The sequence below is a fragment of the Melanerpes formicivorus genome, unplaced genomic scaffold (genome assembly GCF_026170545.1).
Source record: "Melanerpes formicivorus ecotype bairdi unplaced genomic scaffold, bMelFor1.0.p_v2 SCAF_7, whole genome shotgun sequence".
NCBI classification, from domain to species: Eukaryota; Metazoa; Chordata; class Aves; order Piciformes; family Picidae; genus Melanerpes; species Melanerpes formicivorus.
Window position 1 is genome coordinate 16,111,851 of NW_027142359.1, and position 27,478 is coordinate 16,139,328.

The window sequence follows — 27,478 nt, forward strand, 5'->3', positions numbered from 1 at the left end:
GAGATCTGGATGAGGCACAAGTACATCACTGATGTCAGTAAAAGCAACATCCTAGCCCATCCCTGCATTGCTTGGCTTCACATCCTATTTTGGCTTCTTTGGAAGCATGGAAACTGATCAGAGGGGAAAAGAGCAATAAGGCACCTCTTCCCCGGCAGAGATGTAGTTGCAAATTATGTTCAGAACTGTACAGGCTGTGTTGCAACTACCGCTCTTGTGAAGCAAAATAACTTTCTCCCTTGTCTCCCTTCCATCTCCTCTAAGATTTCAAAAAAATATCTTCTATAATCAACTGTAGTTTTCACAGAATTAGAGATGTATGATCCAAAACATCTTCACAGCAAAGCACACAGCACATCTTACATCAAAATGCAAATACTATTTCCTGTCCATATTATTTTGATGAAGAAGAGATTAAAAGGCCACAAAGCAGTTTAATGAAGGACCAGCTATCCTTTAATTTGACAGCATCCAGTACTCTCACCTAATGCATTGAAGTTTAATTGAAACACTGGGCATTCAGTATTTACACCTTTGGATAACAATGCCTTTCTCAGCTTTCATAAGCAATGCAAATTCAGCCCAAGTAAGTGACTAGATTCTCTTGTGGATTAAGAAATAGTAACTTTCACATTAACGCACAGAGGTATGATTTCCTTCCTCCCACCCCTCTCCAGACTGTGCTCCTAGTGCCAAATTGACTTTGCTGCACTTCTAACAAGAGCACTCAAAACAGGAAGTCTCCGTTTTCTTGAAACTTCATCAAGCTAATTCCTGGATTTGATGTATAAACAGCAAAACTGAAATATTTCTACCAGGCTGTTTCCTAGTTACAGTAAACAGCAAGACAATCAATGAAGAACTGAAGCGTGCTTCCTTTGTAACACGTGTAGTGTTCTAATAAGGGGGCTCCCAACAGCAGAAGATATTATTAACAGTGTGTTGCAATAATAAAACATGCTAGGCTTGAATTGAGAGTCTTGTGTAAATTAAAGGGATGCTGTCAAGGCCCAGTAACCCAAACTCTAACAGTCTTTAAAGAATAAAACCACTTGAAATTCTGCAAATAAACAAAATTATGATTGGATTCACTATGAGAATGAAGTGTTTCAGGTACAGAAATTGGTCAGTACTCATCTTCACATAGAGATGTTCCAAAGAGCTACTGGTTTATTGAAATGGCACTTCCAAGTGCCATTTCTTTGCCTTGGAACTTACTCTGGGAGGTCCCAGAAAGCAAGCAAAACTTGGAACAACTCCATTCAGGTTTAACAGCTCCAACAGTGCAATATTAGCCCAAACCCCAGCTCACATAGCTCCCTGGTAAACAGCAACACTTCAAAAAATTAATTTTAATTATCTCTATTTAGCTAAGGATTAGAGTTAACATTGTAGGCCTTTCAGGTAAAACTCAAAGTAGTTTCCTTAACACTAATGATGTCTTAACTGATGCTAACCCAAATCTCCACACTACACTTTATTCTCAGAACCAAATCAAGGAAGACAGACAATGAAAAGGATTCCTTTTTCTCCCACATACATTGTATGATCAGATGCTCTCAGACTGTAGGCATGCCTTTTACCAGCGGGGAAGACTTGAGCCCTCTGGCTCCCCTTGCCGGGGAGGAGAGGTAAGAAGGATTTTGTTTGGGAGGTCTTGTGAACAGAGATGGGAGAGAGCTAGGTGAAGATGCCTGTGACACTGTAGGCAGCAGGGAAGATCAGAGCAGGACAGCAAAGACTGCAGAGCTGTAGGAGTTGCACTATTCCATTTCAGTGTCTCATCACTGTCATCATCTCCAGCCATGGAGTTGCAAGCTCACTCCCCTCTTCCCATCTGACTACTGACTGGAGTTTCCTGGTTACTGCCTCAACCCTCATCCCATTTTCGTCACATTCTCCACACCTTTGCCAAAGAAAGGATAAGGCATTCTCCCAGACAGCTTGTGAAATATTTCCATACCTATCTGCCAACAGGTTTTTAAATCTACTTGTGTTAAACAACATAAAAGTATGTGATACGCTTCAAAGAGTAATCTCAAAGCTCAATTTGCTCCCTACAAAAGCTACACTTCAGTATGTACCCAAAAAGGCTTGCTAGAGAAAAATAGATTTAAAAACATGATACATGAAGGCAAGTTTTTGTCAGCAAATTATTGTACCATAACCAGGATCTTCCCAATAGCATCAAACCTCCCTTTATCTGTGCCCTTCCTGTTCTTCTGTCCTTTTCTTAGCCACTGATTCCATTACCCTGAGGCCCTCTGGACTTGCTCAGAAAGATACTCTTTACCCTGTACTAACCTTAAAGGCTTATGTTGTTTCATCCACAACATTAAGGTAATCCTCTAGAAAAGTTAAACTCAGTTCTAACCCTGAGATACTTCAATAGCATAACATTAGCAGAATGTATCTGTAAAAGTCTGAGCACATTACCAAAGAAAAGAAAGTCAGTGGCATAACACACAATTAACAACTGGAAGGTTTCAGGCTATTTGGTGTATTCTGAGGGAAGAGTCTCAGTGATCCATAAATTTGGATCTAGAGAGGAGAAAATGTCCCAGATTTCCTTTCTTTCCATTAGTCCACCCTAGGTTTTCTCTACCAGAACCAGTAAAATATGTAACTTTAAAAGGCTAAACTTCTACATCTCTTTTATGCCTTATGTTCTGTTAAAAAGGAAGATCTGCAAACCCAAAAAACTATGCTGTTGCCTCAGAAGAAATGATATACAGGCAGGTGGGTTGAGTAGTTTTCCAGGTAGGTTATTTGTTATAGAGAGACACCTGGTGGTTAGTCACTGGCCAGTCAGTGCCCAGCCACAGGCCAGTGCCCTGCCAGACATCATGGCTTGTACCTTACAGAGAATAAATGGAAAAATGCATCCTGAAAACAGAACTTGTCTCCAAAACTGCAATCATAATAGAAACAAGTGAAAGAGCCATCAGCAGTAGCTGACACAGCTGAGTACTGTGGAAAGCTCGGAAAGCATTTATAATTGCTCCCAGTAGAGCATCAAGTCGATCTCTTAGACCTGTTCCTATGAAAATACTTCAAAATACAAACTCCGGATATCAGAGAAAACCCAGAGTGGATAAAGGAAAAAACACTTAAAAGTCTTTTTAGCCTCTTTCCTGAATTCTTATCTGTCTGTCTGCACTTGTCTCTCTAAGTTATGTTGTATCACGCATCCATATCCTCTAGCACAGCAACTGCTCACACAGCAAAGCAACAGAGATAACCGTATCGGAAGCACCTGTTCAGACTTAAGTCTGCCTTTTCAGAGGGATTTCTCCAATCATTCTACAATAATCCTGTTACAAATCTTTGAAGAAGTGTTTCCTTTTTCTTGTGTTCAGCAAGAAAATTCAATGTCAACTAGAAGATGGAAAAACACAACAGCGCTGGTTCTTCCTCCTGTTACCTAACGTTGGTATTTTTCAAAACAAAATATGAATTCCATCAGCTGCTAAACTCACCTCAAAGAGCCTAAAAAATTGAAACCTGCAGTGTGGAATGATAAATCTAGGTAGCTTTTGGAAAAAATCATGCATCCAACAGATTTTAGAAGCAAGCATGTTGCTATGAATTCAGATTTTGTCTTTAGTGAAAGCAAAATACTGACTGCAACCTAATGAAGACTTACGCGGCATTGTAACTGGTTGAATTTTCTCTTCTCTTTGTAAACCCCACAGGCATTGTTCTCAGATCGATATTACACTTCCGAGCTCTGTTTCTCAACCAATATAACTAGCAAAATAATTAAAAGATAAGTAAGTTGAATAATACATTCAAAATGCAAAGTCAAACAATAAAAGAAAGCTTACAGGAATGAAAAACTTAATAAAGGGACCATGGAAACTATATATTTTCAGGTGAATTTTCCCTTAATAACCATTTTTTCATGATAAACAAACAACATGCCAATGACCTCTTCACAGTAAAGTTCTCTACCATGACAGTCACTGACAGCCATTGTGGGTGTAATGCTGCCCACAGATCTGATTTTTGGAGTACAACCTCACCAGCAGAAAGGATGTGCATGGACCATCACAGCCACTCTGACAAATTCTGATTTGAAGGTAGCGCAGAGGTTATTGTCCTGTAAACACGCCTTGTACCACACCTTAAGAACTGCTACCTATGTAGCATCTCACCATCTTCAGTGCATGTTTTCAAGACATCATGGTGGTAACTGCACACAGGGCATGACTTCAGCATGAAAGCTGGAGTCTTCTAAATTCACTGTCACCAACGTAGGCTCTCTCCAACTGAGTTTAGTGCTGTATTTAAAGATATCATCACAAGACTGTAAAACAACATGGTCCTGATGCCTTTCGGTGACTTATCCACAAGTCAAAGTATTTTGGAACAGATTTTTTTTCTCTTCCTCTTGATCTTGGCCTTCACAATTTATCATCATAAGATTTTCAGAAAATGTCATATATTTCTGTCACCTCATTAATACTTTACTGGAACTGGGGGACTTTCAACAAAATTCCCCTCACCCTTAGAAGGCTGCATTTCATTTCATTGTTGGTTAGATTTATTCTTTGTAGAACTTTAGCTGCATTCATTTGATGTACGAGGAAGCATGTAATAATTTTTAAGCTATTAATAAACACATTGTTTACATGGGAATTTTGTACTTAAAAGTTCAAAAAGTTGTGGAGGTGAAAGCATTCAAGCTTTCTTAACACACATCTATCATCAAACAGCAAAAAACTACTGTGATACTGTGATACATCTATCATCAAACAGCAAGAGTGGTCATGCTTTAATCTAAACAATGTACATTGCTAGCAATCTATTTTTCTAAGCAACTGGACACAGCCATCAACACTATTATTACATATACCTAGAGACTTCTTTTGATTCATGACTCTAAATTTCTAGGTCGTTCATACCCACATAAGAGAGGTACCTGCTCAGAAATCTGGACTGGGACTGCCCCAGTGGGAAATCATAGGTGGTCAACCCTATCTCCACCAGTCCCACTTGCTAATTTAAAACTCACATGTTTTTTTGTTGATGGGCTATGCACAATAGGATGTCGAGCAGCAGCATCAGCTGTCCTTCCCACGTCTTCCAGGAAACGATAATCTGAAAGTTAAACAAGAACAAGAAAGAATGTGGTACTAGCCCAGTAAAAACAATTAACTTTAAAAACCACAAGGAATATTCTTACCACTCAGTAGGTTCAAGTCGGTAAACTCATTTACAGAGACAAATGCTGTTTTATCCCTGATTCCATTACAGCTCTGCAGAAGCTTATGCTTCTTTACACATAACAGACTGAAACGACAAAAAGAAAAACGTTAACGTGCCACATTCAGCACAGATGGGTTAGAAAACCAGAACAATTTAATTCAGATAATAGATACCTGCACGAGTATTTCATGCATCGTGGACATCTATACTTAGCTTCCTCCTGGCTACAGGTTTCACATCTGAAGGAAGTAAAAAGTACCTATTAATAAAACAGTATCTTTGTGCCTTCTTGGCCTGGGGAGGTGAGTGCTCAACAACCATCAATTGACCTTTTCAGAAAGAGTCGTATGAACTTTGAAAGAAGAATGAGAAAATACAAATACTCTAAATTAGTTAAGGTGGCAGATAAAACATAAGACTATGGCAAATATCTCGAGTCTTACCTATATTAAAACACAACACAGATGCCTGAAAGAAAGCTAAAAACCTCATGCTAACTGCAAAGTTAGAAGCATAACAAGGCTGTATCAGTTGATGCTGAGTGGCTGGGTTGTATCAGTGCTTTTCTCCATCACCTGCAATATGCATCATGCCACGCTGGCTTATAACGCTCCCAGTCTTAGGCAGAAGGAAAAGAAATGTTGGGGATTCACATTTAAACTTGAACACTGCATCACATTTTAAAAACGAAACAGAGAAATCATGGCAATATTGTCAGCAAAACAACTTCTGGATTTTATCAAGGTCAAAGTCAGGGAACTTCTCAAGTACAATATGCAAGCTTTATGTATGTATCCAACAACAGTAGTTTGCCAAGAATGATACAAACCCCCCACTTTCAACTACTAGAAAAAATACATAAGCCTCAAAATAGTTTCCTTCCCCTCCCCAACAAGCGTCTACTACTAGCTGACGGCAGAGATGTGAAGGCCAAGCTCAGCAGTCAGTCCCACCTCCTGATGAGAGGCTGTCTCTGTACACCGGCAGCGCAAAATATTCTAAGAACGGGGGGAAAGTGTTTCATACACTGCAAAACAGAAATAGGGATTACTCTGAACATAGATGTCGCCCCCGCTCCGCGCCCCTAGTCTCTCCACAGTGCCCAATGCACACTGGGGCAAAGCTAGAACGCCACGCTTCACCTCTGCGCAAGAATCCGCAGACGCTGCCGCGGGACAAAACTTGCCCCATGCTCAGAACCAGTTCCCTCACTGTGAAGAAAACGGAACCGCCCCGTCCCGGAGCGGTAACGCCCACGGCAGAGGCGGCTTTCTCTCTCCCGAACTGGGAAGAAACGCGGCGGCGCGGGAGCTGCGGGCGGAGAGCTCCGCTGCCGCGCACCACAGGCACTTGCGTTCCTTTGGGCCCTCGACGCCCCCCGGAGCGGGTAGGAGCGCAGGCCTGGCCAGCAGCAGCCCTGGCCGCCATGAGGCCCCGTGGAGTCCCCGGGGCAGGCCTACCGTAGCGGTGCTACGTGAGGAGAGGCTGGCGCAGCCTCTGCCGGCGGCAGCACCGAGCATTTCCGAAGCATAGCCGGCCGCAAGGCTCGGCGGCCAGGTCCGAGAGCGCAAGCCAGATGCGGCCCCGCACGCTGTCCTTGCCCATACCTCTGCAAGGATATCTTCCGCCCGCCCGCTGACGGCCGAGGGCTCCCGGACTCGTCAAGCTCCGCCATGGCTCTGCAGCGCCGCCTCTCCACGCGCTGTCCGCTGGGCCTGGGCAGGGCGGGCCCGGCCGCGGCCTTTCCCGGGCGGCGGCGCCGCCTGGCGGCCGTCAGAGGACAACGACCTCAGGTGGCTGAGGCGCGGGCCGACGCCGGGCTTGCCCTGGAGAGAGGGAGAAGGGTTCCCCACTCGGAATCGCCAGGGGCAGGAGGCGGTCGGCTCCCAGCGGCACCGTTCTCCCTTCAGGGTTTATCGCTCCTGCGCTGGCTGCTACAAAAGCCCTACTTCCCAGGGCTTGTAATCGGCTTTTAACCATGAAAAATAACAATGAAAGGAAAAGGGATAAAAGGAATCGGACAAAAGACTTTTAATCTAGGTCAGGGCTTGCTCTAAAATTAAGGGTAACAAAGTAGATGGCCACCTCAGAAACCATAAAAAAAATTGAAGACGACAGGTCCTTGTTAACATGGTGGAACAAAACTGCACCAGAGCGCCTGTGAAGGCCTTAAGTAAAAGATGTCTGATTGCACGAAACTTTCCAACACGCACACTGCACTGTATACAAATAGACTGTCCAACGGGGTGCCTTCAACCAAATGGTTCCGGCAACCCCCCAACTCAAGTGACGTGGTACACTGCTGCACAAGTTCACTGTGCTGTCTGCATGGGACATGCATTTTTGCCTCAGTTACAGAAATGCATGTTTGCACCTGTGCTGCCTGATAACTACTTTAAGCTCTTTAAAAGAATATAATTTCTGTGACATGCTAATATAACTCAGAAATATAGGCTATAGAGAATTTCCAGGAATAGGGTGAGACTAATAAAAATATACATGAGGCAGAAAATGTTCTAAAACATTAAGTTCATGAAGAAAAAAAAGAATTCCATTTGCCACAACATGAGCTCCACAGCCAAACTAGGAACCAGTGATACCATCAGAGCGTAATGATATTGAAAATGCAAAAAAAGTGGAGCATTTTCTCTGTAATCCTGCTTTGACTTTAGTTTTATGAGATTTTCTTAAAGGGAACACGATGCTTCAATATAAAATGTAATGTGCAATGGCTTGAGTTGAATCTGCTGCTGATATCCTGTACCACGCTGCTGTCATGCCAGCTTCAAAATGAATGCGGTGGCTGGAGCAAAGTATGGTGGGGCTTCAAGTTCACAATGTAACATGAGAAGCTTCCTGTTCTGTTTGCTGCTGCTGGTTTCAGGTTTTTTGGGGTGTTGGGCTTTTCCACTGGGTTGGGGGAAGGTTGCTAGCTTCTGCTGCTGCTTGTGCATTTTGCTGCAATTTTCTGCAAAGAGGCTAAGGTGATTGTGCGTTGCATTATTTCCAGCAAAATTCTTTATCTCAGCCCAGAGGTTGTGGGTGTTTGGTTTTTTTTGGGTTTTTGTTTTTTTTTTTTTTCTCCTGTTGTTACTTTCCTCCTGCCTGTGTTGGGGGAGAAGGGCTTTTGAGTGGGCTGTGTTAACCCAGGACAGGTGTATATTACCTTGTAAAGGTGAGCACTGTCCCGTAGTATTCCATGGCACAAAGCCTGTGTGTTTTCCCTTGGAAAAAGCAGCATTGTCACCTAGTAAGTATCCTTACAGAGGATTTTCATTGTTACTGAGAATGAACTATAAAATACAAAACAGAATAGTAAAAGACAAACAGATAGCTTGGAAGCTTATTTTATTATACTTTGGTAAGTGTGTTTCCCATGGATCAAGACAATTAAACAAGTGTTTGAACACTCCACTACTCCCCAGTATAGTCTGGTATTGCCTGTGGATTGATAAGAGAGGCATATAAAGAGTACTTTTCCTAATGGTAAAATTGTTCTTTTTTTTTTTTTTTTTAATTAAAAAAATTGGAAGATTTTAAAAATAAGATCTAATAGCTTTGAAAAAGTGGAATTTCTAGGTTGAAGAAATGCTGATTATAATTTAACAGCAGCCATTCAGAAGACATGCTGTAGTAGATAATTTTCACAAGTTACAAAATATATACACAATGTATCATCTTAAGATGCCTTTGGCATTAGAAATATTAACTGAAACACAGAATCTAAACCTCAAATCTACTGTAGGTAGCTCTTCTACAACAATTTTACAATGGCTGTAAAGCTAACTGTTCTGACTATATATGCATCATATACAATGTGCGGTTTATATACCATTTCCACAACAGTACACAGAAATATTTTAAACAAGAAATCCACATAAATAATGTTTTCATTGTAGTGAAGTATGTGAGCAACAACTTAAAACAAGTACCTTTACAACAGAAACACATCCTGATGTAACCAGCACATACAGTCTGAAAGATAAAGGGATTCAAATAATCTCTGCTAAGGCCACAAGCACCTTGTGTTATGAAAAGCACCAAGGCAAGATGGACAGGAAACAAAAAAGAGGTAGTGTGCCATCTGTTAAGATGCATGTGTCCACAAAGGACTATAGTAAAACAATGCTTAAGAAGACCTATTGTACCATGGCATAATTCACTTCTCATATATAAACTATTGCACATTTGGGAGCATTAGCCAGTATTGCTCCTTCGTATTGTATGTCTCCAGCTTTCCTCGGGATGGCTTTTCTGCAGTGCTGTTCAAGAGATTGCTAAGAACACCAGATGTCCTGAAAAATTCCATGTTCAAATACTCAATTCCAGGAAATTATGCAAGAAAGCACTAACAAATTTTTGGTACCTTTTTTTATGAAAATTGTTACAGCCTTTTGGTTCTTTCTTTTCTTTTTCAATGCCATTTCTCCTTAGGAGGAAGTCTTTTTCTTCCTGAGGTTCTTTAACCAGCACTGTTTAAAATGATTCTTCAGTTTCCTAGTCATTTTGCCTGCGATGCATTATTACTTTTGCAATCAATCTATGCAGAAATTCCATGTTGATGCAAAAAATTCCAGAACAGAAGCCTTAAAGGAAGCACACTGAACCACTTTCTATGAAGTGCTGCTGTCCTGGTTTGAGATGAGGAAGTGCATTAACTTGTACGACTGGAAGCTGATTAGTGTCCTGAGTGTGAAAAAAGAACTGTGTCTTATGCCAGCTGCCATCTTCAATCTGCAACACACAGAAGCAGAAGGTTAGATTCATATCAAAGATGACCCTCAGAAAACACAAATTGTGCTTGTAGAGAAAAAATAGAGAAGAAGCTTATAGAAACATTTCTTCTCCCAACAGCTCCCAAAGAAACTGTGCAATTTAATAAATGCCAGTTCTCCCATGGGCACTCCTGGCAATGCTCTAACTGTGGAAAAGCCCAGCCTGGAATCTGGAGCAGGCGCAGATACAGTGCAATATGGATCAGGGCAGAGCGCCTGTCACTTTGCAAGTAGTCCTGGACTCTCAGATCGCTTGCTAAATTCACCGCCAATTCTAAACATTAGCTCTCAGGTAAAGAACTCTACAGGTACTTGAATGACTCCTTAGGCCCTTAAAGAACACTTGTAAGGAATGAGAGCTGCATTTTTGCCATGAACTTTGTAGTTTATTCTAATCCTTCAAAATCTCAGTAGAAATTGATTCCTCTTTAAAAACTGTAAAACAACATTATAATGTTGTCTGAAGCTCAGAGTGTCTTGGTGCTTGCAAGCACTCCATTCTTGGAAACCATCAAGTACAGTGGACACCACTGAAAAGTGAAATCCCTGAAGAACAGGTAGTGTGTGAGGCTCTGCACCGCATCTGTACATTACAGTTTTCTACACAGAGTTACAGACCCTACAGAATGTCACAGAAAAATGGCACTTCTCAACAGCCATCTCTGTGTGTCTCAATTTTTCTCAGGGATTAAACCAGTTCCAAACAGACTGGGAAGAAGGGACTTCAATGGCCATATCTTATCTTCATGACACAGTCTACAGCATCTCATTACCATGTGTTAATAAAGGTTGGAGTGTAGCATCTTCAAAGTGACTCAATAAAACCACTTTCTGTCTTCAAAAATCTCACTTGACACCCCTGTATCAATATGGAACCAGCCTCACATCTTTTGTTATTGTGAATGAAAACAGAACTATAAAATACTGAAAGTGTAGGATGCTTGGCTGCTATATTTCACAGTATTCTACCAAGACACTGACTAAACGGATTAGATCTTTGTGAATGGAGTAATCAAATAAGCATTAGAAAATTAAACAGCTCTTAGAATTTTTCTAAATGCAAATAAAATTTAATATTTTAGTTACCCACAGAGTCCATTTCCATTCAGCATTAAATTATTAAATAACCATACAATTGACTCAGTTAATGAATTTAAAGATATTTAATTGTGTGAAACTAATTTCCAGCCTGTTTGAACCCAAGATTGTGTGTCAGATAATTTCAACAGAGTTCCTAGTGAAACCTAAATCTGTTCCTAAAACTTCCTAGAAGACCTGCTTATTTCTGTTCTGATCTCCTTCCAATGTCTCAGTAGTCTTGAAACACATGACACAGTGTGAACAGCAGCTTATAGATAGCCTGTATCACATTTGGATAGATATTGAATACAGTGTCAAATTGCAGAACAATGCAAGAAGTAAGATTAAAGGGATGTGAACCTAAATGTTTGTAATTTGCAGAAAGTTAGCAATGTCTAAACAGAAACTACATTATGGTTTCAATAATGCCAGTGCTAAAAATATTTACCATGCATTCGTCCATAAGCACTTTCGGTTCAAGTAGCGTATTTGCTTTAAATATTTGACCATTCCATCCTTTGAAGCTAACAGATGTTTTCTGGCCGCCTGCATTGTTTAATCTCCACATTGGTGTGTTCAGACAATGAATTGTGATGCTGTGGGTTGCTTCTGAGCTCAGTAAATGAAGGAAGTTCATCTGCACTTTTCCAACGCCGAACTCCAGCTAAGTTCCAAGATAAATGCATTGTTAGACTTACAGCTGGACTATGCTGAATGGCCAGCACAACACAAAGTAATATGCACATACATGTCTGGTGTCCGGCATGGGAGCATGAATAGAGGTTTATACATTGAGATCAATGTCAAAGAGCATGATCTGTGCTTTTCAGGAGAGTTGCTAGGTTCTATTATGGTGATTACTGTAAACAAGAGCGTCATAGGATAGTTTCAGAGTTTAAACATTTGCTAATCTGTACAACATTGTTGAAACAGCTGGGCAGCACACACACTTTTTAAATAAGGAAACTGAAACAAATTATTTTGTGATTCAAACAAAGATATTATTAGCAGCAGTATTTTAACTGCAGCCATATCATGCTAGTGTTTAGTCTTCCTGGGCCACAAATTCTGGCAATATCCATATTCTATTAAAAATAAAAAAAATTCACAAGCCTACTTTGATTTCAGGAAGAAAATCTAGTTACTCATTACTCAACAAGAATGTCTTCAAGACTAGATCATATTCAGGGGTCTTCCAAATGCAGGAATATTTCTTCTGATATTTCTTTTAAGGTATTCATTTTGGTTTTTTTAAACAACTACAGTGTATATGTGAAACTCCACAAAGGGCTATATGAAGAGGGGCATGGACCAATGATATAAAGGAAATCAGTCTCTACCTAGTGGTATTTAAAAGTAGCTAAGTCCTGAAAAGTAGCCATAATTGTCCTTCTTCCCACTGCATATGACCTCAGCGTTGCTAAATTAAACTTAGCTGCCCTGGGTGATGAGTTACTAATGTAGCTTAGACGTATTTCAGGCTTATTTTTGTGTCTTGTCTAGAAAAGTATAAAGCAAAACAAAAAAAATCCATTGGTGTGGAAGGTGAGTAAATTAACAAAGGGAGAGATACACTACTATGTCTTGTGTCCAGAAAATCTGCAATTTCTGTAACAGAATATATAACATGTCCTTCCACAAAGATGCATGTGACCCCTCTCTGGAGTGTAACACTTTTTCATGAGTTAAGTAAATAAGCATTCATTTGCTGACAGTTCTGAGTACAAATACAGTGTCTCTGGAAACAATGCATACCTTTGTCACAGACAATGGTGTTAAACATGTCTGACCACCTGCAGTGAAGTTGCAGAAAACTTCAATGGCATCAGAAGGACATCCAATGTTTGGGTCAATCCAGTATTTTCCTATTAGTGTACATGAAACAAAAATATATTTGTTATTTAAAATTTTGCTGAAATATTAATACTTTTTGGCAAGTATTAGATATATTGTCACATCAGTTTCACTAGGAAATAAGTCTTTTCACTATTATAATTCTACTAACACATGCTGAGCAAAATTATCAGCACTATTCAATTCCGATTACATGTACAATGACTCTTGAGTACTGTCATAGTTTCAAAAAAGTTTTATTTTTCTGTAGGTAAAAGCTGAGGAAAAAAAGGTGCTATGTCCAGGCTGCTCTTTCTATATTAAAACTTAACTTTTTCCTTTTTGGCTTGGCTTTATATAGGAAATATATTCAGGAATGTAAAATATGCATCTAAATTCTCTTGCTCTCACAGCATCTTGAAGATCCTTTTTTTCTTCACTACCATTCACTTACTATTGTGAATCCAATAAAAGAAATAGGACACATACAAATTATATCAGGATTTAGCTTCCTTTAACTGATGGTTAAGTATGAGTCAGCTTGTGCTCTACAATTTATCTGTGAGTGTGTGAAGTGGGTGACTGTATCAGTGACCTTTGTGGCCCTAAAGGACTGAGACTTAGGTAGGAGAGCACAGCTGTAATAAACATTAGGCTCATCTCTACTGGAGTCATAAAGAATCAGTCCATCATCATCTGTGCTATAGAACAGTGATTTCCCAGTGGACTCCAACTTCATTTCCCATTTCCTCCATAGCTTGTTAATGCTAATATTTGATAATAGGGATATTTACAGGTTTTTATGTTATTAGGCACTCAGAAAGTGAATTATGTCACAGTATTGACATTACAGGTTTAAAGAGTTATTTCTTATTTGAAATATTGATTCAGAACCTTCTGCAATACAACAACTGTCAGCTCTCATTAGGATTCTAGAATCGGGTCTACAGAAGTGACTTCAAGATTAGCTGTGTCTATTCACAAAATTGGAGTCAGTTTCTAGTTTTCTGGACACCATTTAAAAAAAATACATAGATATAAATCTGTCTCTAATATCTATGCAATAGGAGATAGCTACATACTTCCATCCTTAAAATTCAGAAATGTTGTCTTAAATATAATATGAAGGCATACGGCAAGAGCATAGAATAAAAGAATCTACACAATAGAATTTTGATGAAAGTAACATTTGGAAGCAACACATTCCCCAGCCCAGCTTTAATGAAAGTGGACACTCACCATCTGACACTTTACGTTCACAGTTAAGTAAATCCCTGCAGATGCGTGCTGGGTTATCTCGTGTGCCAAGAGGGTTCTTGATGCTGTGCAGTAAATTGCTAAGGTAGTGCAGCGTTTTGAATATCTCTGTACTGTGATCTAGTAACGTTACTTCAGTATTCTGGTATTTCTGCCAAGGGCCATTAGCAAATATGTTACCACAAAGAAGTATCACAGCAACAGTACATACAGTAACAGTCAAATGGGCATTGAATATTGCAAAATATTTGCAACGCATGCAGTCAGCCATATAAGACAGAGTAAGAATAACATATTCCAATAAATAGATTAGTACATTTTATTATAATTATCAGAGCAGTGAAGGTACAGGCAGGTAAAGATCATGCAAATACATCATTGTGACATATTAACCAAAAAGAAAAAAAAAAAAATAGAAAAAAAAATTTAGTGTATTTTTAAAATATTTTAGCAGTTTCAGATTGTGAACAGTGAAATCTATGTAGCAAATGTATTTATTTCATACATGTAAGCAATTGTCTTGCAATCAGCGAGACCACAAACTTGCATATATCATATACACTTTTTGAATCAAGGCCTAAATGCCACCATCATTATCTGTGGCTAAGCAGATGTGTGGCAGTCAACAAATTTCCATTACTGTCAGTCAGGACAAAAAGGTAGAAATGATGCTGGTTTTCTTAACTCCATTTCAATTGTATCTTATAAATCCTAACAATAATACTTGCTGTCCATAATTGTTTTTAAATTAAGCCTTTAAAGAAATCTTGTTCTGTCCTCAAAAAATAGTATTACAGTATCACAGTATAACTTAGGTTGGAAAGGACCTCGAGGATCATCGAGTCCAACCTATCAACACAGACCCCATGAATAGACCATGGCACCAAGTGCCACATCCAATCCCCTCTTGATTATTTTTTTTTAATATAAATTAATTTTAAAGGCCATTTTGCTTTTATTGATTTCCCAGAAGAGCTCTTCCTTGCACTTTCCAGACATGATACAAAACAAGCAACAGAACTTTTGTTTCCTGTACAGAAACAGTTTGCTGTATTGTAATTGCATAGCCTGTATGACAATGCAAATGCATTGAAATACATTACCTCCCTCTGCAGTACAGCATTTGACTCAATTAAAGCCTGAACAGCAGCATTGATGTCCACTTGTTTCTGGGAAAAAAAAAAAAAAAGGATATAAAAACATTAACAGGAATATTCTACAATGTAGGTGGTAAATTCTTTGAGCACTATATAGCAACACACACGATAGCTTCATCATTTTGGCATTTTAGAAAATAATGAATTGTAAACACTTACTTTTAAAATAGGATCCTACCTTCCATTTCCAAAGAATGCAAGCATGCATACAGAAAAAGCATATTTGATTTTTATTACTATCCCTATACCAAATTTAGTGATGGTACTCTTGGAACCTGTGAAAAAGTTACTACAATAGTTCTTCCAGACTAATATCCCTACTTAGTTCTCCCAGCCATTTAATTTACATATTTAAGAAACCCAATCCAGATAAGTGTGAAAAGGTGTCGTTCCTTTACAGAGAAGCACACACAAAGCATATCTCAATCATCTATGAGCAGCTAACAGATCAAAGTAGTCTTCATGATGCATTAAGAAATGCCAAGACTGACAGAGTAGCCTCTGAAGCAAGCCTGTTTCTTGCATATTTTCATTCTCTGCACTTTGTGTGATACACAGATATATACCAGACCCTGACAACAGGTTTGTTTATTTTTAAAGAACCGAGTCATGCACACAAGCATCTAGTTCTTGTAATGTCTTCTCAGATGATATATGTCATTACAGGTTTAGGAAACTTCAGAACTGAGTCTGCCCTAACTGGTACAATTCCATTATAAGCTAAATATCTGTGTGTGTATATACAGGGAGAACATCTGGGTCAGAACTAGCACAAAATCCTCTGTTGCTATCTTCCAGAGTGTTCAAATACAGGACAGGAGAAAAAGCTTTTAGAGTGTGATAGAGTTAACCCATGTCAAAAGTACAGAAGGTTAAAAAAAACCAAATATATTGCTGTAGTGATGGAAGTTGTAGAAAAATGTATTTGCGTTTCATGTGCAGTGATGAACAAGCAATATGTTTGAGGAGGATCCCACTATTTTAACTTTCATAAAAGAACTGTATTGTAGGTTAGGGTTGTTACAGGACTTACTGTTAGTCCTGGTGGTCCAGGTGGTCCCTGGAAAATGGGAGAAACCAGGTATTAGGTGCTTCACATGTTTATATAATGCAATCACAACATAAAAACGCAGGCATGGAAATTATGCACTCACACGTGGTCCTGGCTGGCCTCGAGGTCCCTGAGGCCCCTAGAAGAAACAGAGGAAAAATGTAACACATAGATGAACATCTCTGGGTTTTACATTTATGTATTTTTCAAATCCCAGAAGCCCACAATGCATACTGGTTTGGGTAAAGCTGTAGATGATTATCCCCTGCTGTTAAAGTACCATACCCTGTTAACATGTGTTAGAATTGCTGGGTTGCCTGGTTACTTGTTTATCTAATTACTTTTGATATGAAGGGAATAATAGAAGTCATGCAAAGTATTAATACATAACGTGCTATACATTGTGCCAGCATTATATGCATGTTGCCAATACAAGTACCCCAAAGGATGAGTGACCATAAAAGCATTTTAAGTAATGTTATGGGGAGTTGTAAAAAACTAACTTATCTGCTATACCCCATGACTCTCTGCTGGGCTTTTATTAGCTCCATTTATCAGCAGTTCAATTTTCAGGCAGAACATGTTATATTTGTTGTTTAATAGTGACAGTACAAGCTTCCTTCATTTATTTATTTATGTCTGTTTCCTCATCATAAGTTGGATGCATGGAGGAGACAAGGAGAAGAAACAGTTGCTTTTCCCTAGCTTTTAGTGCCTACAATACATAGAGTCTTAAAATCTAAGTTTTAGGCTTGCCTTAGGGCTGGACATGGACCTTCCACAAAACAATAACCTCATCTGAATTACTCTTTCTTTGAGCAACTATTCCCATTAAGATGGAATGATTGTGAATATTTATTAATACACATCAATACTTATGTCTCTCTTAGATTATCCTCTTCAGTCTCTACAATACTCAAAGCCTCTAGGAGCTGCTGTAACATAAACAATAGAAGGAGTAACAACAAAGAAAAGAAAAGGCCTTAATACGACCACAAGTGAAAAAGGATTGAAAGGCATAAGCCAGAGCTGCACCATGTATTAGGAAAACCTTTTAACATAACTGAGTTAATTTAAGCAAAACATTCTTTAGCCCGTGCTGCTTGTAACCAATTATTCAAGCACAATAAACTGTTCCAGCAAAAGCCCTCTTAGTGTATTGTCATGCAGTACTATGTCTGTGCCAAAAGAGAAATAATCTTATCTGACATAGCCATGCTGACAAATATTGTGAAACTGATCTAGTCAGAGGTATTAATTTGTAAACCACTCAATATAGTAATAAGAAGCATTCCTGCTGCGAGATTTCACAGCAAGATTCTTTGTGTGTCACTGCATCAGAGCTGCTGAACTTAGGGTGTACTTCAAGCTGCCACAAGCAAGGGCAGCTGGAAATGGGTAAAGAAAGGCAAGATTCAACCTAACAATTAAGGTATATTTTAAAAAGGGATCTCAAAGCAGATAGGAGTGATTTATTTAGGTCACTGATTAAGAGAATACCAGCTCCATTTCTTATTATCTCTAGATACATTCATAAGGCAAAGCACATGGTAGCTACTGGGGAATGCATGTGTCAGGGGTTACAATGACCTCCATAGCCACACCAGTTAAGCATACCTGCACATGACCTGCTTAGCCCATGCCAAAGAGGCTGACCTGCTGTATTGTGAATGGTGTGAAAAGTGGAAACCATCGTGTAATTTCTAGCGCTAGATCTATACCAACAAGGCTATATTGAGATACTGCAAATGGCTTTAAGGCCATGACCCATTTTTTATACACATCCTTTGGAGACTAGAAGAGAACCAAAACTGAAGCAATTTGATTGTTTAGAGATATGGTCTTGTGATATTTAATTAAGATAATCTTAATGGCAATAAGCTCTAGGGACTGTAAATATAGTCAGCTTTTCAATTGATAAATTCTGACCAGTTTATGTTTCATCCACTTACACCCATTAAAAGGACCCTATGCTGTCTTTTAGGGCAATATTTACTGATATTTTATAAAGACATTAATGCTAAAAATTGGAAAATAGAAAAGAAACCACATATATAGTACAATAGAAATCTCTGTTTGTTCTGTGGCAAGTTCTGTGTAGCTTCTTTTTACTCTTCTGAGTATTACTCAGCTTGAAATTTTCTTTTAAATTCTATTACTACTAAACAGGCATAAAACATTATTTTTGTTATTAATTATTACAAAACTGACGAGAGATGGGTTTGCAGAGATGACATTCACTATTTTGGGCTAGTCCCTCTGCTCTTGACAATCAACTGCCAGCTGAGTAGGCTGACCTCCACATTTCGTTAATCAGACAACTCAGGTGCTGTTAGTCTGCTGTAGGACACAAGGTCTGCCTTGTAGGCACAAGGTCTTAAACAGTTTGTCCCTAAGTAACCACTGCTCTCTGATGAATAGATGTCCTTATTCTGAGTGCTGACATTTAGGCATTCCAGTGGATTTTTCAGATGACTGAATACTTCAGTTAATGCTATATATTCTTGGCATGTATCACAATTTTAAGACTCAAAGTCTTGGGACAAGGACAGTTAAAATCTGCAGTGGTTTCTGAGATAGAATTGAATCTTTCAAAAATTAAAACCTGCGTTGTCCAAATGAATTTAAGGTATTTTGTAAAAGAGGACTGTGATTTGTCTTAACTCACTGTCTCCTTGCCAATAAAACCCATATGAAGAAAAAACAAAAGTAAATATTGAATGCAATTTGTTAATTGAGTTAACTACTTTTGGGAATATTACATTTCTTAAGTGCCTTAAAACTTGAGAGGACTATTTCAGTTACCTTTATAAGCCCTTAAAATATAATGAATCTGCATAGACTGTGTTGAAAATCCTGTAGAGATGTTATAAATGTTCCTTTCCTGTTGCGGAGCAGCAAAATGAGGTTAAATTAAACTTTTCAGAGATTAGATTATTTGCTAAATGTTTCACTGGAATGTACAGGATTGCCTTTACAAATCTACTTAATTTACCCTTTGATGACATTAGTATTTAAGTGAGAAAGGTATAATTCTAGTTCATAACAGCAAAAGCAGAGAATAAAGCAGTTAGTTTCAGTGTACTCTTTAATTCTTTAATCACCTGACTGGATTGCTAGTGCAGAAGTTCAAAGTTTAAAACCCCAACCTTTTTCCAATAGTGTAAAGCTATAATTTTACACGCAGTGACACACATGCTTAACTTTGAAAACATGAGCAAGAACTTCCATATTTTCCATGACTGATGAAAATTTCCAAGAAACAGAAAGTGTTTAACAAAATTATTAATATTAAGCTTTCCCTGCTCACTGATGTCAATATGATGTTATGTCACCATATCTCATAATGGGTAAATCCTAATAACACCATACAATATAATATAATACAGTGTAGCATCTGCCATTAATTATTGTAAATCTAAGCTAAAAAAGCTAATAGAGAATTACAGATAATGCCTTGTCATCTCATCTCGTGTCTTTTTTGTCACCTTGAGGATAGTAAGACACTGAAACACATTCCCCAGGGAAATTACTCAGCCTCTGTCCCTGGAACTTTTCAAAACTTGGCTGATTAAGGCCCTGAGCAACATGGTTTGATTTCAGAGCTGACTCTTTTAAACAGGAAGTTTCTCCAGAAATGTCTTGAGATCACTTACAACCTGGATTATCCTATATCTCTACATTGTAATTCATTATTTGACATGCCATCCTATGTCTCTACATTGTAACTCATTACTGGACATGCCATGAGATAAGAATAATAATAAAAACACAGCAAGAAAATGAAACACACTTTCAGAAATGTTAGAATTCTGAAACAATATTCCAAAATGTACTCTTTGTTTGTCTAAATGTTGCAGTCACAGTGATATGACTATTTTGAACTGAATAGTAACTTTGACTAAAATTTTTCAACAAGCTCTCTTTCTGACTCTATCATTTTTTTCCTCCAGAAGTAGCCTACAGGACCTGAACTTTGGTTCACCACTGAGCAAAACAAGGAGACATGATTTTACCTTCCATGTTTTCCCCAAGATAAAAGGACATTTCTTCCTAGTGAGGTACACTGTATCCCTGACAGACTAAAAACTGTAACTAAAACTTGGACTGCTACAAAAGAAATTTAAATCTTTGTGATTCTAGGAAGCGTGCCAATATAAATTTTAAAGATATAAATTTAAACTCAGAATATCAGATGAAAATAATTTTCTCTCATTTGTATCTGAAAGTAGGTGGAAATATATCCTTGGCTATGCAATATAAACTAATGCCACTGTGTATTAACATTAAACATTCTTCTCTGAAGAAGAAACTAATTCATCTTGATTAATTCAAGAACTTATTAGGAACTAACAAGCACCAACAATGGAAATGGATGCTTCTTGTTCACCATTTTGGAAGTTTATTAAGTGTCAGCATTTTTACCTCTATGCTGGCATAGCAATTCTTATAAACAAACAGTAGAAAAGGACTTTTGAGATGTTTAATAGCAGCACTAATTAAGAAACTAGTTTCCCTCTTATTCTGAGACAGCAATTGCCTCAAGAACATTAGAATCAGAGGACAGCTCTCCAAGACATGTATAGCAAGTTCAGATTCAAGCCTTAATTCTTCAGCAATTTTGAGTATTTCTGATTTATTTTTCAAAACTTTTATAAGGCAGTTAGGTTGAAATTGTACACAGGTGGCTGCTAAAAGCACAATAGAGCAAGATAAGACAAATGATTTTAAGTGATGTGGAGTGAAAGGCAGGGTAAGAGCAAGAGGAGCAAGATCGCATTGGCTAATTACTGGAAAAGGAACTAATTATAAACCTGACATATAAAGTCATGTCATGGGTGTTACCTATCACTGCATTTATACTAGCTGAAATATGATCATTTAATGGCTTTTCATATAGCCATTATTAATTTGAGACTTTATTAGCGTTAACAATTTTTAAATCAAATCTGAACATTTACTAATGTACAGAAACTAACATAATAGCCTTACAGAAAAATGAAAGACAGCAACTTCATAACCTAGCAATGCTGCCTATCGCTACTACAGCTGGCACAGAAGGCACAGACACCCATTCTCAGCTCTAGGCTTCTCCTGACCTTCTGCCTGTCTAGACAAGATGATACAGAGTTATGAACTTGTGTATGTCTGCTATGCTGTGAGGCACTGACAATAAATGTGACACAGGATTTTTCTTTGCTATCAGCTTTCTTGGCCAGCACTCTCCAGGAGCACAACATGACTGTCTGACATTCAGAGCATGCAAGACTGTATTCAGAGTAACATGGCAATAGGTTCTGCACAGTCAAAAAATTAAAAGCAAAGAAGTTGTTTCATCTTACCATTTCACCTCTTGTGCCCTTTTCACCTCTTAGTCCCTTTAAGAAAGAAAAGATGTTAATTCAGTGTGCTTTCTAACCACCTAGGACTGAAAGAAGATTAATATCCATCAGAGTTATACAGCTCTCATAAAAAATCCAGTCTCATCTGTGGAAGTATTTACAAGTCTGGGGCTTTAATCTTCCTGTTCTATTAGAAAGTTAAATTGTTTGAAAACATTTTGTAATTCCTATGTGTGGAAAGCTGTTGTTTACTCTGGATTGTAAAAGTGGTTTTCACAGTAATTGTAACTGTCAGTGTTCTCCCTATCAATCAGCTGCATTCTCTATGTTTTAATCCACTCTAATACATCAATCCTTCACCCTCTTAAGTATAGAGAACCAAACTTAGTACTTGCTACCACTGAAGAAATCCATTGGTTAAATAGCTGAGTTTATTACCCGATTAGCTCTCCTCTCACAGACAGATTAGAGACTGTTTTTCTTTCTCCATGGCATTTTTGTCTAGTTTTACACTTAAACTGTGTCTCTGAAGATGGTAACAATTCTTCAATTCTACAGTACTTCTCTGGAAGAATTTTGCATCTTGATAGCTGCATTTCATAACACAAAGAACTAATCTTCACCTGTAATGCCTTCTTAATGACAAGAGCAAACCATTACAGTCAATATGAAGTCTGTTAAAAGCCTTCATACGAGCAACCGTAAAGTTTTCCTCCCGAGTGGGACTGAGAAGAGTTCCGCAAGGCTTAAAGTACTGTGTTTTTCCCAATAAGTGGAAAGATTAATCTAATTATAGAAGGAACATTTCCCTTCTCCCTTTTCACTTGTAAATACCTTTATTTATGACTTCTATTGTATATTCCTATTACTTTTATAATCATTATTTACATTTTTAGATGTTTTCATTCATCCCTAGTCTTGTTGATCAGGCAGAGGAGCTTGGGTGGCACAAAGAGCCTCTAAAACTACCTTGCATGGCTGGGTAGTCTGCAGACATGAGCCATGGATGTTCTCTTAAAGAACATTGCTCTATCTCTGGCACAGGGAGTGCAACAAGGGATGGAAAGTATGATGAGGTTGGAGCTCTATCACTGCAGGAAACCGGGGGTCCATTGATGGTTGTAAGAAAGGCTAACAACACTTAAGTTGTAACAGGGACCTCACCAGCACCTGGAATACCCCAACAAGGCCTTGTGGGCATTCCTGACAGGTCTAAAGGGGCATTCTGGACAGTTCAGCCCAATCAACACATAAAAAATAAACTCCATTGAAACTGAGTATGGATAATTTAGATAGGTTCTCAGCCGTAGGTCTGAGACATAACTACCATGTGGATATTCTAGGTGCTGGTGTACATCTTGACTCACCCATTGCTACAGGCATGCTCTCTGTATACTGTACTTAGAAGACCATTGAGATGACATTTTTTTTGTCACAGATTTTTGTGCCTTCCCCCCCCACCCCTTATTTGTATTACAGGTCCTGGAGTCACATACATTAACCTACCAGCATGGTATAATGTGAAGGTGTTCCTGCTAGCTGCTATTTGCAAACAGAAAAATGAGAAGTTCACATGTTGCAAAACAGATTACTATAAATAAGGCTAAGTGAAATAACCAAATTATGCAAAAGAGAAGGGAGACTTACAGGCCTGCCAGTTGGGCCTGTTATGCCTTCTTGACCAACAGGGCCCATATATCCCTGTAAACAAAGAATTTATTAGTTGACCATGTTTTCAAAATGAAGACAATCCATATGACATATCCTTGTTTAAAGAACCTAAGCACACAGCCCTGGCAAATATCCAACAATCATGGTGTTATTCTCTTTCTGGACACTGAGTGCACATTGCTACAAAATCAGCAAGGTAATTATTTTAATAATTAGTAATAGGTGTGGTTGGAAAGCCCACACATTCTTTTATGTGAAAGCTGATATACTAAAAACAATGGAAATTTAAGTACTCTGATTACCCAAGACCACGTATTTATTGAGATACAATCAACTACATCTTGAACTGTATTACTGCCCACAAATGCTTTTGTAAGGCTGCCAGGAAGTGCTGCTAAAATGTTTCTCCTCTTTTCCATTTAATTTAGGGCAAATTGCTGATTTCCAGTGTTCATCTTGTATAGGAATGTTTAGAAAAAGGACGTAGTTATTAGAACAGACCCCTAAAGCTGCTGCTCTGCATCTGATTAACTGAACTAATTAACTTCTGTGATGAGAGAAGATTTTATGGTAAGGCCTTCCATACTGCAACTTTCCCTCTTTTTCACTTCAAACTGTAAGCTGAATGCACACTGCCCAATATTTTAAAATGCTAAAGATGCATGTAGAATGTAGTGAAGAATGAGCTAATGCAGTTTAGTAACCTTGTAGATAAAAAGAAAAGAATTATTAAAAAAGAGTATCTACTAATCAATAATGCCTGAGCACCATTCTGTCGTACAGGAAGCTTGGCTTTTTTTTCTTTTGCCGTAGGACAGAGATATACAACCAGCACTGCTGCCAGTAAGAGGAAAGAGAAAGTTCAACCCCAACAGACAAAGATATGACAGCAATAAGGATACTTGTGTAAATGAAATTATACTAGGAAAGCCATGCTTGTCAGCAGAGCTTGCTTTTATCCTTCAAAATTAACAGCACAGCTCTGCTTTTGTACCTGCAACCATGTTGCAACCAGAGCACTCTTGCAGTACAAGCAAAGGGTTTCTAGTGGAGTCAAAATCAGAGAGAAAGGTTTGGTTACAGTGTTGCAGTCTTGTAATAAGGAAAAATGGATAATTCTCTAAGCTATAAATGCGTCACTTGCAAGCCATACTTCATGGAGTAGAACACTTACAGCTTGGCCAGTTGGACCCTTGGGGCCCAGAATTCCAACTAAACCAATGTCCCCTGCAAGACCCTGAAAATAAAAAGGTACAGTTTAATCACATGGGGACATTAGCTATCCATGTTGCGCTTTCTTGGAATCAGTGAAAGTAAGACAATTTCTAAGAGCAGTAATGAATATCAAGCTCACTGACCCAAAATATTTGTCCTTGGACATGAAGTACACAGTTCTGCCTACAATATTCCAGTGGTTCAGATGCATTTTGAATAAATTATTATTAAAGTTAATTAATTCTATGCTTTCCTGATGTTCTTACTCTGTAAATGGCTTAAGATCCAACAGAAAAGAATGAGCACATACTCTTAGACCTGGTAATCCTTGAATCCCCATTAAACCTTGATCTCCATCTTCTCCCTGTAATAGAGGCAGACATCTGTTCTATTGTTTCATGTTGGTAACTCTTGGAACTAGTTGTTTTGCATTAACAGCTATGATTACATACAGTCTGTCCTTTCAGTCCTGTGTCTCCTGCTGGTCCTTGGTCACCTTGTGATCCTGGAAGGCCTCTTTTGCCTCGCTTTCCTGGATGACCAAGAATCCCTGTCTCACCCTATCAATAGGAAGATAATGCATCCTTCATTACAATTATAACAGTTACAAATGTAAAGATGGGTTTCTTGGCAGAAACATGGAACATGTCTTCTCTCTAAGAAATATACCTACTACATTACTTTTATTTCCATCAGTAATGTTTTCAATAATCATACATTCACAACATGCAAATGTGACCTGACTGTTTCTTGGCTTGGAAACATACAAAAAACATACATGTTGGATCATTTCCAGTATAGTGCCTTACAACAAACATTAAAATCACAAAATGAAATACAGAACAGGCAGGTTAGAAGCAAATTTAAAATCTAATCCTCTGAACAAAGCATAGTATAGCTGTGGAACTCCTTGTTGTTAGACTAAAAGTTTACATTGTCTCAAATGGAAACAAGAAAACTTCATGGAAGAAAAATATTCTGAGGACTATGAAACACATGGAAACCATGTCTAGCTCGGGAGGTTACCGAGCTCCAATTAAGGCTGTGAGTCTAAACCTTTCATGCTTGTCTTGTGCTTATGCCCTTTCCTAGGTGTTATCTTTCTGCTTTAACAAAGACTTTTGACCTGCCTTGATATGACCACACTTAATTTGTGCTATGCAGTAACAGTTTTTCCTCACCCTCATTTATTCCCTGTCTTTTTGAGATTCAAACACTTCTGAGCAGAAACTACCTCCTATGGTTCATTGTCTAGACACAGCAGTAAAAATCAGACTGTGAGCACTGGCAGTAAATACTACAAATAGTGAATACAGTTTAAAGAAAAATATTTTCATGAAAAGATATCGAAGACAGTATTTCCCTCTCCCAATTTTCAAGTAACTTAAGGTTTTAAAAAACTGCTTACCAATAAAAGAGCATGATGAATTGTGATTTTTGATTGAAAATTCTATTGTAAATGGCAAAAAAAAAAAATTCTGGGTTTGTTTATTTTTCTTAAACACTGAGTCGAATTAATACGGGGATGTGCTGATGCAAGGCAACCAGAACTGTCTGGAAAACTTAGATTTCTTCTTACTGAAAGGGCTGAACAATAGCAATTTTGTGATAAATGGACTGCCCAGAAAAGTCTGGGGGCTTCTGAGCACCCAAACTTGGGACTTAGGCTTCAAATTCCCATACTTCTCTGCTAGTAGACCATTTAGGTATCCAAATCATCCCAACTGTTGTAGCAGTTACATAATTTTAAGAAGAAAAGTCAGGAAACACCTGGCCCTGAAACTTTCACTAAAACCCAAAGTGTGTTGAATGGCTTCTGGACTGGGAATTGCATCCAGGTGGATGGGACTGTTTTCAAAAACGAGGTCAGCACAACTTACACTCTTACCCTTCAAATAAGTTTTAGTGTCAATTACTTGCATAATTAACAGTAGCATGGTGGATGCACAATCACTGCTCGCAGCATGAAGACTAAGCAGTATCAGTAACACTGTACTTAAACAAGATCACAGGAGTGTACCTTCAGTCCGGCTTCTCCCCTGGGCCCTGGCATGCCTGGCAATCCCTTGGGACCTCGTGCTCCAGGATAACCTGCCAGACCTTGTAAGCCTGAGTTTCCTTTATTGCCCTTAATAAATTGAAAACAATTGATTACAAGCAGAACAGCCAAACCTGCTTTTTTCATTTTATGCTATAACAGGAGTATAATGCACAAAGCCACTGCTTCCTGTATATACAGGTACACATTGATAGTACATCAAAATATATGAAAAGACAATGATTGGCAGCATCATCTGGATTTCTGCTAATACTGTAAAAGCAAAATTCTGTCATACTTATCAATAAAGCTACATTGAGTTGGACTCAGGTTTCTGAGGACTCAAGTTATTATAAAATGTTTAACAAGTCATTGACCGTCAGCAAAGCAAATACTAACCATGTCACAGCCCACTGCAGTTGTTCAGTCCAGTGCTCATATTAAACCTTGCTCTTCCTACCCTAAATACATCCTGTTGTCATTTGTGTGGGATCACCTACCTAGACTTGAAAACTTCTGAGAATATTTAAGAGAATCAGTTGGCTTATGTAAGGCATCCTCCCTGTTGGCACCCTCCTAAAGATGAATAGTTGCCCAGCTTAGACACCAGTAATCAAAAAAGAGTGAACAATATTCTGTCCACAGTAATTGTGCACTCAAGTATATATGGGAAAACTACTGGGCATACTAGTGACTAGTCTTACCTCCTACAGGTAATCATACAGAATAGTTTATATGGGACCTAACATTTTCCCAGATCTGATTATTTGCATCTTCAGATTAATAGCCTTTAGCACTGATCCCTGTTTAATTCTGCTCTAACTCTGTTTTGAAATCTGCATGAAAAG

The 27,478-nt window shown here is 38.4% G+C and overlaps 2 protein-coding genes across 6 annotated transcripts in view; both read right to left on the reverse strand.

The window, feature by feature from the left end:
- Positions 1-6,902, reverse strand: part of ZNHIT6 (zinc finger HIT-type containing 6) — a 30,792-nt gene extending 23,890 nt beyond the window's left edge. Inside the window, exons 1-5 of the mRNA XM_068141186.1 lie at positions 6,819-6,902; positions 5,385-5,450; positions 5,189-5,295; positions 5,018-5,103; positions 3,647-3,750 (exon numbers count right to left, since the gene is read on the reverse strand). Of these exons, the coding sequence (XP_067997287.1) occupies positions 3,647-3,750; positions 5,018-5,103; positions 5,189-5,295; positions 5,385-5,450; positions 6,819-6,886 (431 nt within the window). The 5' untranslated portion in view covers positions 6,887-6,902. The remainder of the gene's footprint in view (positions 1-3,646; positions 3,751-5,017; positions 5,104-5,188; positions 5,296-5,384; positions 5,451-6,818) is intronic.
- A 1,640-nt stretch (positions 6,903-8,542) lies between these two features.
- Positions 8,543-27,478, reverse strand: part of COL24A1 (collagen type XXIV alpha 1 chain) — a 126,147-nt gene continuing 107,211 nt past the window's right edge. For 3 of the 5 annotated variants that reach the window (XM_068141188.1, XM_068141190.1, XM_068141187.1), the window contains 13 exons: positions 26,613-26,720; positions 25,045-25,152; positions 24,903-24,956; positions 24,552-24,614; positions 23,354-23,407; positions 21,707-21,742; positions 16,468-16,503; positions 16,347-16,373; positions 15,260-15,325; positions 14,139-14,307; positions 12,822-12,931; positions 11,515-11,730; positions 8,543-9,945 (listed from right to left, as the gene is read on the reverse strand). In XM_068141188.1, the coding sequence (XP_067997289.1) occupies positions 9,799-9,945; positions 11,515-11,730; positions 12,822-12,931; positions 14,139-14,307; positions 15,260-15,325; positions 16,347-16,373; positions 16,468-16,503; positions 21,707-21,742; positions 23,354-23,407; positions 24,552-24,614; positions 24,903-24,956; positions 25,045-25,152; positions 26,613-26,720 (1,194 nt within the window). In that variant the 3' untranslated portion in view covers positions 8,543-9,798. Of the gene's footprint in view, positions 9,946-11,514; positions 11,731-12,821; positions 12,932-14,138; positions 14,308-15,259; positions 15,326-15,491; positions 15,589-16,346; positions 16,374-16,467; positions 16,504-17,239; positions 17,300-21,706; positions 21,743-23,353; positions 23,408-24,551; positions 24,615-24,902; positions 24,957-25,044; positions 25,153-26,612; positions 26,721-27,478 lie in introns of those variants that run through there. The other 2 variants (XR_010987677.1, XM_068141191.1) reach the window with 2 other exon arrangements.